Source organism: Molothrus aeneus, chromosome 4, assembly GCF_037042795.1.
Source record: "Molothrus aeneus isolate 106 chromosome 4, BPBGC_Maene_1.0, whole genome shotgun sequence".
Classification (NCBI taxonomy): Eukaryota; Metazoa; Chordata; class Aves; order Passeriformes; family Icteridae; genus Molothrus; species Molothrus aeneus.
Window position 1 is genome coordinate 43,785,975 of NC_089649.1, and position 11,088 is coordinate 43,797,062.

General features: G+C 38.0%; 1 protein-coding gene across 1 annotated transcript in view; it reads left to right on the forward strand.

Moving 5' to 3' along the window:
• The window catches only part of MTMR7 (myotubularin related protein 7), a 41,321-nt gene extending 35,841 nt beyond the window's left edge, over positions 1–5,480 (forward strand). The window contains exons 12-14 of the mRNA XM_066548386.1: positions 921–1,061; positions 2,673–2,799; positions 3,268–5,480. Of these exons, the coding sequence (XP_066404483.1) occupies positions 921–1,061; positions 2,673–2,799; positions 3,268–3,624 (625 nt within the window). The 3' untranslated portion in view covers positions 3,625–5,480. The remainder of the gene's footprint in view (positions 1–920; positions 1,062–2,672; positions 2,800–3,267) is intronic.
• The last annotated feature ends 5,608 nt before the right edge of the window (positions 5,481–11,088 follow it).

Here is an 11,088-nt window from a genome sequence, read left to right on the forward strand (position 1 = left end):
CTGGCCCTGTAACTCCAGTATGAAATTATGGTAACTCTAGCTAAGTTCTCAGTTTAAGAGTTACTGCTCCTCTCTGTTTTAACCTGTCTTTGGATCTCATGTCAGGACATTTTAGTCCTGCTCTCTTAGGTACTTCCTTATGAACATCCTTTTTGTCTGGTAGCCCTCCCTAGGACTGAGTCAGCAGACTGTCCTTCTGCTGTCCTTCTGGCCCCAAAGCAATTATGAATTAATCTACCTGCCCTGAGGCCCAAACAAAGACAGCATCATGATTCCTGGCAGTGCTCATGTTTGCATCTGCTTCCCAGGGCCCTGGGTCCTTGATACATGATGACATCCATTGCTTTTCTCAAGCAGCCTGATGATGTCAGCAGTAGTAATGAGAGGAGGTGCTGCTTACTGCTGGCTGCTGCCATTTGCTCCCTTTCACTGCTCAAATGCAGAGCAGCCACAGTGAATGTCCATTTAAAATCAAAACCTTCACAGATCACCACATCCCAAGACCCAACTGTGTAAGAAATTGCAGCTCAGTGGGATAGGAGTGCTTTTAAACGTGGGGATCTCTTTGGTGCGGAGATCTGTCTGAAAACTCACTTTATGGAAATTATCCTCTCCACCTCACAAAGGAACCAGTCTCTCCACCTACTCATTCTAGCTGTTTTTGCTTTATGGGAAATGCATCAGATTTTGCTTTTAGTGAGCTGCAAGGGAATTTGGGTCTCTGTTTCTCTATGCTTCTAACTTAAGTCTAATTCTGTCAAGGAAGCTGATTGTAAACTGGAAGTATGGAGGACAAGAATGCTGCAGCTAAGCTTTATCTATCCCTGAATTGTAATACAGGCTTTAATATTTTTATTAAAAGGCTTAAATAGGCTTTTATTACAGGCTTAAATATTTTTATTTAATGTACTGTTTTTCAGAATCAAAGAAAGAACATATTCATTGTGGGCTCACTTGTGGAAAAATCGTGCCGATTACCTGAATCCTTTATACAGGTCAGACCACAGTCAAACCCAAGGGACCCTGCACCCACAGATAGCTCCATGCAACTTCTTGTACAAGTAGGTACTACCACTTGCTGCTGGGAATTGTAGCATGGGTTAGTACAGAACAGAATGCCTCTGTATATAAGTATTTCCTGTTCTATAAGGCCATTGATAGAGAGTAAATTCAGTCTCAGATGCAGGATGTTTGTTCCTTGTGTGCTCATAGTGAGCCAACACCTCTGCACCATTCCACAACAGAGTATTAGTCTGAAAAGAAGATTAAGATTAAAGCTATATTGATAGTTGTGTGTCCTAATTTCAAGGTTACTCACTTCTTCCACTGAGAAATGCTTCTTTCAGTCCTGTTGTCATCTGCTGTTTCTAAATTTACAGTCACTTTAACTTCTTCCATTCCAAGATTATGTGATGTTAGTTTGGATCAATTGGTGTCAAAAGTAAAAAGGATCTTTTCAAGAAATCATATTATTTCATTGCTAAAACAAGTATTTTGTAAAAAAACCCCAGACTTTGCCCATGATGTTACATCAGATAAAACGAAGTTAAGTTTTTTCTGATATTTCATCAAAATATAACAAAATACCATCTCTTCAGAAATGTTACCATTGACATTCTGAGTTAATTAATTGTGCCATTACTCTTAACACACTTTGGGAGAACGTGAATAGAAATTCATTAAAACTATCATTTAAGTAAAACTGATCAGTTTGTTTTCCAGTTGCGAGTAATAGCACCTGTTAAAAAGTCAATAAAATCCTAAATGACAGAAATTGAATTCTTTCATGTCTATATACCAGGTCACATCCACTTTAAAACAATTTAAAAATAGTCATTAATCGTATTCTTTGGGATAGTGGGATTTATAAAAGAAGTACTGATACAGCAGATCCTCCAATGGATAAGTAATCCTGTTGATTTTAATCTAATTACTTGGGTGTGTAAAGATTTCCAAGCATGAGCTATCAGATGATAAACTTAAGGGGGAATGTGATTTAAATAGTATATTATTGGGATAGGAATAATAAGCCACCAAGCAGCATGCACGGGCTCCAAAAATATCTGTCAGCTCCTTGGCCAGACAGCTGCAGCTGACAGCGGGGCTCTGCTACTTAACCTGTCTGGTGAACTGGTTACACACCCAGGGCCTGCCTGTGGCCCTATGCCAGCAAGGCAGGAGAAGCTCCAGAGTAACACAGAATTCCAAAGCTGAGTTCACGGGAAATTGAACAACAATTGAGAACTACAAATATGAAAAACTGTCTTTACTAACATTGGCTATTTTATAGGTACCATTGCTCTAAAGCCCATAGCGTAGAACAGTAATACCAAAAAGAAGCTTGCGAAGTTTTGCATTCAGCAAACCTTTCTCAGTTGTGGTCTAAACTACATTCATCTTTCTTTCTATTGTCTATCAGAATTAATTTGAGCTGCTTATGTCCAGCTGCCTATGAGTTGCACCTTCAGGATAGAGGAAATGCAAATGAACAATGAACTTTGCTAAATAGTCTACAAACTTACGTGCACTCTAATAATGAACAAGCATGGATAGATAATTTAGGACAATATGTGTCTGGGGAAAAAAACAAAACAAAACAAAAGGTGTGCATTGAAGTCTCATGAGGCTACTTCACTAAATAGGAAAATTGCTGACCTTGCCATCAATTCCAGGTTCTGGAGTGGTATGTACAACCGCTTTGAAAAGGGGCTGCATCCTCGACAGTCAGTTACTGATTATCTGATGGCAGTGAAGGAAGAAACTCAGCAGCTGGAGGAAGAGCTGGAAGTCTTGCAAGAGGTAATAAACAGCTGAGCTTGATACCCCAGACTTGGTAACTGATGATAAATTAAACCCAGCTCCATATGCTGCAGAGTCCGCTACACATGACATCCTTTTCTGGAAGGAGGATGTTCAACCATCCTCTTTGTTCTCAGATAAACTATTGTGATTGTTTTGCATTTAAGACACAAAAGTGGATTTTTTCTTTAAGGATGAAATTTTACCTGTGTTGATGCACAAGTACTACTGAAAGTAAGTTTAATCCTTCTGTAACTCAGAGGGAATTGTAGCTCAGAAGAATGCTGTAATTCAGCATTGGTATGTGACAAATTGTGCAATTCTTATACTCCATAAATGCAAATAGTCAGTTTTAAAGGGTGGGTTGGGCTTTGGAAGTTTATTTAAACAGAAAAAAGCAAGGACATATAAGAGGATTTCTGGACCCTAAATGTGTCCTCATGGTAAATCCTATTTCCTTTATTTCAGAGATTGGCAAATCTTCAGAAATCACAATCAGGTAATAATAAAGTCAAGAGTAAGCAACAAGACCGAAGCAAACAGTTTGGACTGTATACCTCCAACAACAGCTTAGCTAACACTCCCCAGGAGTATAGCAGTGATCTGAAATCATTCCCATCCCGGAGCCCTTCTCAAGGGGATGAAGATTCCGCCCTGATTTTGACACAGGATAACCTGAAAAGCTCTGATCCTGACCTCTCAGCCAACAGTGACCAGGAGTCTGGTGTGGAGGACTTAAGCTGTAGGTCCCCAAGTGGGGGTGGCTGCGTGCCTAGTGAAGACAGTGGCAAGGACTCCGATGAAGCTGTATTTCTGGCAGGCTGAAATATCTGCATGGCAGCAAGGATCCAGATAATGTAGAGTCTTACACAGTCTGGAATGACATCTTTTCATCAGATGAAGAATGGAAGTGGTCTGTGGCCTAAAGAAATAATCCAAAGAAAGGGAACTGTGCAATTGTGTAAGTTAAGATCTGAGCAGAACAAGTTATTACTAATTTTAAGACATTATACTAAAGAAAGGTAATGCTGTTATATTTCATTAAGCTAATATGGTGGTTGTTTTATCAATGCTGTACATAATTATTCCTTACTTTGTACATTTCCAGTTATTTATTGGACAGGATAATAGTTCTTTTCCTAAGATGTGAAATTCCAAAGTACTCTTACAGAAGGCTGAAGATGCATTACTGTTAGCCTCATTGGTGAAGCAGTTAAAACTTATTTTTGTAGAGCTCATTTACCTTCAGACATATGTATTTTCTCTGCTTTTTTCTTCACAAGAAGTTAGAACAATTATTTTGCATATTCTCCTACTAATATCCTTTACAGCAAAGTAAAACTAACAAATGGACACCCTGGCTCAGGGGACAAGGATTTCTTTGATTCTTAAAAAAAAATCCATTAATAAGCAGTTGCTGCTGCTGCATCTGAATGCATCCAATTTGTACTCAATTCTCAACCACTGTTGAAAGTTCAGTAGATTCTGTGACCACAACATCAAGGCTCACACAGCCTTTGTGCTAAAACACCCCTTTGTAAAAAAAGCTGCACCAGGCAGTTTGCTCTTGCCTCTTTATGTTTTGTTATCAAGTTTGTTTATATCTTACCCGTGTTCCAAACCACCTACACAAGATATAAAGGTAAAATTTTAAAGGTGATAAAATCCCTGATTCTTCAGCCTGTTTTCCTACTTGAAAATGTTTTGAGTGGAAGTGAGGTACATACACAGAGTAGACAGAATAGGGAATATCAAATCACTTACAGAAATCACTTATGAAAACATCATTCTGAATCAGTAAGTAAATGAAAGCTATGCCCAAAAATGGAACTGTTACAGAGAATATTTCTTCCAAATTTTGTTATTCAAAATAAACTAACCATAACCACCTGGTGTTTCTTATCCTCACACAAAATTTCCCTTTTAGTATTTGCCAACCTGAACAGAGCATGGCAATACTAATTTAAGAAAAGGACTGATTCACTATTTATCAGAAAGTTTAATCTCATTTAAGAATTCAGATATTTTTTAAGAATAGGAGTAATATTTTTCATAATCAACAGTTCAGAAGTAAACAACTGAAAAATCTTCAAAATTTGGAATGTCTTGAAACTCACTAAAAAGGTGGCCGGCCATATTAGGCTGCAACTTGATTTCAAGTTTGTTGTTTTTTAAAATTTTATTTAAAGCCAGCAGTTAAAAATATCATTCATATGGCTGCTTTTACATGCTTGAAGACAGTGCAGAATTGAACTCTAGTAGAGCAAAGTGGTAGTAATGTAAGTTTACTTAGATTGCATTTCACACACTCCTTCAAGTACAGACCTACAGAAAGAATAGTATTATATAAATATACCTCAATTTAGAATAATTAGATTTTAATTATTCAGTCTGCTTTTCTGGAATGGCTTTTCATTCTGTTCTGTGAACATGTTATTAAAAGTGAATAGGTAAACATCAGTATTATTACTGTCCTCTAAAGGGACCTGCTGTCTTTGAACAAATAATTCTTAACAGCAAGGTTTATCTTTATATTGGAAAGGTGAGATCCTCAATTTGATAAATCACTATGGCTCAATTCAAATAAAAACAACAATAAATGATATTCTGTTGAGAATCTAGCTTTCTGGTTTTTAATCTTTATGAATTTTTAATAAATTAAAGCCCTGATTTTAACTGCACTTTTAAAAGTGTTTTGTATTTTGAACATAGCCTGTAAACTTAATGGCATTAAAGGAAACTTTGAATGGGTTTTCTCAAACTAAAGAAACATGCTGCAAAGTCAGCAATGAAAACAAAACACACAAATATTCTGCCAAAAAATCAGTCTGAAAATTGGCAATGTTATTGTACATATTTAAAATGTAAAATGGTATATGAAGACATTGTGTTCAACTAGACATGTACAGAAATAAATGCAGAAGAGGAAGACATGCAAATTCAAAGCACTGTCTTTGTGTTGCTTATGCAACGCCTTGTAACTAGCTTTACAACTAAAATATTAACATACTAATATTTTCTTTATTAAGCCTTCACTTAGCAGCCCTCTGTGATGTGTGTTTTAGTCCTTAGAGTTTTGCATTAACTATTACTGCTTACATTGTACTGTATGTATTTGTGGCATTATCAGGCTAATGAGAAACACCTTCAAATAAACACTTAGGTGTTATGAAATGTTATTTCACACCAGAGACTGAAACAAAGGATTGCTTTCCTGATTTTTGTAACAGAGTTCTTCATTTACTCAAGAGTCACTTTGTCATTGACATCAAGGGATTCTTGTATCTCCCCTACTCTGATACTTGAATCCAGTAGGTGCAGTTTTGGAGGAATCTACAACTGATAACTAAACAAACTGAGACTCTCATAAATTGTGTTAATTATATGGGAACATGTTATACTCCTGTATTTCTATTTTTTTAGGAAATGAGAAAAAAAAAGATAAAAGACTTCTCTATTAACTACATTGTTTTCTTGTAGCCTTGCTGCAAATCTTTGCAAATTTGGCCCATTTGCAATAAATCCACCGTACTGTGAAATAGGACACAGATGAACTAAACTGCTGAAGTCCTCACAAGGTTCAGGCTGCTCTTTAGCATCAAAATGTGCCTCTAAGGGACACTGAAGGCAATGGGATCAAACAGCTGAAGCCTCCTTTACAGAAGGAAAACTATTTGCCAGCTGCTTTTATTGGTAACTCTATACAAGAAACAAATGTGGTTAACTGGTGGTAATGGATTCTAAAAAGCTGACAAATTAATTAGTTGGAGGGCACAACAACACAGCATCAATAAAAATAAAAAAGGAGAAACAGAAAGTAAAAGGAGGAAGGCAGGGAAGGAAAGCTCTTTGTAAAATCAGCAAGGCAGGCAACCACGTTCTTTGAAGACAGAGGCAAGCCAGGGCATGGGTTCACAGCATGAAAGATATTTAATGACACAAACCAACAATAAAACCACAGCAATAAAATGGGATAGCCTTTGCAATGAAGGTAAGAATGCCATCACTGTTGACCAGCTAAGTTAATGCTTTTCTGTGGACACTGCCCTGAACTGCGTACAAGAGTTCTCAAGTAGATCACAAACACAGCCAAGGCCAGGGGCTGCTTCTGGGTGCAGAGACAGGTGAACACCACAGTGACTGAAAAATCCTCCAAGAACAGGTAAGTTGCTGACAATTCATTTGGGAAGGGAGGAACATGTGCTGGATGAGTTTGAAGTAGGTCAGCTTATGACAATACTAAGACACACGAAAAATATGCCAAAGATCTAGAGCCAAGTGTGCTGCAAACCCTGAATTCAGAGAGGTGCCAGAGTGTGGGCATAAGAAGATAAAATAAACATTCAAATTTACTTATATTATTTAAATTGCTGGTAGAGCAACTGAAACCAGAAAAACCAATAATGTTAAATGTTAAAATAAAATGTACTAGTCTTTTAATATAAATCATTCTGTAAAGAAGCTAATGAAGCCTTACAGGTCCACCAGAAAAACAACTGAATTCAAGCAAGGACTAAGTCTGTTGCTAAGGTTATTCAGATAAATTTATTCTGTTTCTGAAGACTAAAGAACACAGTTCTTTATATTGAGGTATTCCCTTGTAATTGAAATATAGGCTCTCTTTATAGCTTATTACTGCATAGAAATGTGATATCTACAGGTATCTGACCAAAACAAGGCATTTTCAAAACCCAGAGATGCAATACAGGTTTTTAAAGCCCATTTTAGTGAAGGTAGCTCCAAGAATTACTGCTGTTTAAATGGCTGAACAGGAAAAGCTCAAACCACTGCACACGAAAAGTTTGTCCTTGAGTATTGTACTGCATCCACTTCCAACACAATTCTATATCCACTCAAAAAAGTCCTGCAATGCCCAACTGTATCTGTAAGTTATACGCCTACAAGACATATTAAAATCCTAAAGCCTTTATTTGTAAGTTTAGCACATTGCAGTATTTACTGTTCAGAATAGTTAAGGCTGTGATACTCGACTTTGTTGCCAGAGTTTTACCTGCAGGTCTATTAAATCTCTATTTTATAAAAATTTATTCTGGTATTTGAAGGGAGTAGTTAGAACTTGGACATGTATAAAATTTCTAACTTCCACATTTGGTCCAGCTCCTAAGTGGCAAAGCTGCTGGAGTATGTAAAGAACAAACAGAGAACAAACAGAATTATAGTTCATACTGCTTAGAACTGACTTACCAGTCTCTTGTTTGCAGTGGTGGCTGGCATAGTGCCTCAGCAAGTTCAGATGACACCAAGCTGGGAGGAGCAGCCAATACCCCAGAGTGCTGACAGCCCTTCAGAAGGATCTCATTGGAGTGGAGGGTTAGGAAGAGAGGAACCTTCTGAAATTCAACAAAAGCAAATGCAGGGCCCTGCACCTGAGGAAGTTCTGGGTTCCTCAGAACAAGGAAGGCATGGAGCTCCTGGAGCCATTCCAGCAGAGGGCAACAAAGATAAGTGGATCACATCACTTAAAAGGCTGATGGAACTGGGCCTGTTTAGGCTGGTGAAGACTGAGACTGGACCCCATCAATGCCTGTAAGTATCTGAAGGAAGGGTGTCAAGAGGGTGGAGCCAGGCTTTTCTTTGTGGTGCTGAACAATACCACAAGAGGCAAAGGGCAGAAACTGATACCCAGGAAGTTCCACCCAATTATGAGGAAGTTTTTTACTGTGTGGGTGACTGAGCACTGGAACAGTTGTCCAGAGAGACCGTGGAGTCACCTGCACTGGAGATATTCAAGAACCGTCGGGGCACAATCCTGTCCCATGTACTCTAGGATGACTCTGCTTCAGCAGGGTGGTTTAACCAAATGACTCAGTGTGGACCTTTCCAACCTGACCCATACTGTGATTTAGTAGTAAGATCAGGTATTAAAATTAGGCAAACCCCAGACTCAATCAGCAGTTACAACAAAGAATGTACACTCCCCCCTGCAAACAACTGCAACATCAGAGCTGAGCCATTCTTCTTACTCTTGAATTTCTTGTTCGTTGAGTTGGCTTTCCCACTGGGAGAACATCTGAGCATGACATTGTGCAAGGCTCTCAAGAAACAAGTCATTGTACATAGCCTTTTATTCCAGATTGCTTAAAAGCTCTCTTGACATATTTCAAAAACCATTAGAATATGCATCTAACAGCACCTGCCATTCTCTTACACTTTATGGGAAACTGGACTTACACCTACAGTTCATATTTTGGCAAAAATTGAGGTAAAGAATGTGTTTAACAGTGGGCTACCAGCATGCTACCAGCTACCATCCCTAACTCTGACAGAATGTTATTATCAGTGTTCTACCTCATCTTCTGGTGAAAGTAGACCAGGGAAGGCACAACCAATGTAGGACTAAAACAAAAGAAAAACAAAACAACAATAACAAAAAAAATCCTCAAAAACCACCCCAACCAGCGTCAGGTAGGCCCTTAAAGACCATAAACAGGCTGGACATTCTTGGATGTGACAGCATTCCTGCAGCTAATCCAGTATACATCATCATTGAATACAGAGACTTCTGTGCCTCTTTTCTAGAGGATGGGTTTGTGACTGCAGAAGGGGCTAAAAAAAGGAAAAATATCCAAAGACTAGTAACAATGACATCAGAGAATAGAAATGGAGAAAAAAGAACTTAACTTTGAAATCCCTGAACAACAAACACTGAACTTGCATTACAGAGTGACATTTTCTTGTAGATTCTACTCCACTACCATCAGAAAGACTCCATGGAGAAGTTCCCAAGTTGAAAATTTGCTCACTAAAGTAACATAAGAGGAAAAGCTGAAGATTTCAGAACTTGTACTAGCAAATCCTGTTATGAAACGTATAAAGAAGATACTAGCCCAATACAGCAAGAACACCAGATGTCTGGTCATCCATGCCATTCTCTGTTCACAAGAAACAACAAAAAAAACCAGCTCTGCAAAGGATTGTGTGTAGTCTTGAGAGTTAACTAGATTGTCAGAAACAGATCAGAAACAACTCAGCAGAAAATTAGATGGGATTTTGGGATTTTGCCAAGAAGGTTACAGTGATGACTTACACATAACTCTTCAGAGCTGCAGAAATCACACTACTCATAGACACAAGTTCAGAACCACTTAGATGTTTACATCATCTAAGGCTTTAGTTAGCACATTAGCAGGAGTGCTATGTCAATGTACAGGCAGCACATTTTTTTTAATAAGAACCTCTAAAATTATTGCTTAAGCATTCCATTTATAAAGTGCTGATTTTTTTTCAGACATTGAAGTATGTTTGATTTGGACCACAGATCTATTTTCTTGGGACATCTAATCTTAGAATTTGGATCAGCTTTAAAATATGTCCTATAAAATACCAGTGAATAGTTTACTCACCCTGAGAAGGAACAGCTTAGGACAATCACAAAAGTGTAACAAACAGCAGAGCTGAGACTGAAGACCCACTAGCCTGTGGAACAGACTTTTTGCACTTACATGATTTTCCTTCATTCAGAAGAAATATCACAGTTTGCTGGCAGAATATCAAGTTTAGGACTGAAGATCAGTGATATAGAAAAGCACATGCTTGGACTGTGGTCTCAGATTTGAACCTGCCATGTTCTGTGATCCTATCTAGGTAACACACAGGTAGAGTCTTGGCTAAGAGGTTTATCTCCAGACTGCTTCCTGACAAGAAAGAAGCAGGATTTCTGATACATTACTTAATCGCACTTTATCCTACTTACAACTCTCAAAACTGTAGCATTCCTTCTACTCCTCCTCCTTGACTGTCTCCATGAAAACCTGATGCATTGAGAAGGTTAAGAAAAAGAATGTGTCTTCTTGCAATTGCAAGAGAGATAATACATGCATATTTAGGAGCTGTATTTTTCTCCTACAGAGCACTGCATTCGGTCCTACCCATTCTCACCAGATGTACCCCATCCCCAGACTGTCAGCTTACCAGAGGCAAGATTCATTGATTAAAGCACAGAATTGAGTTTCACTTCCGAATCCAATCACTTGCCTTACCATATGAGAACTACAACCAAATTAGCTTCTTTGTTTCTTAACATTAGAAAAAAATAACTGTTTTCCAAAGAACTTCAGAACTAGGTTTTGCAAAGCATTTCTGAATTCCTCACGTGATGAACTTATTTATATTGCATAAAACAGAAACAGGAAGGTGACCTGCTTATTATTCCTTATGAACATAAAAAAAAGAAAATGAACTTGTTAGATGAAAATTGTGTTTAATTAGTGGTAGGTACCAAACCACTCTTGAAATCAGTGCATCAGTGCTACTAAGCAACATACCAAA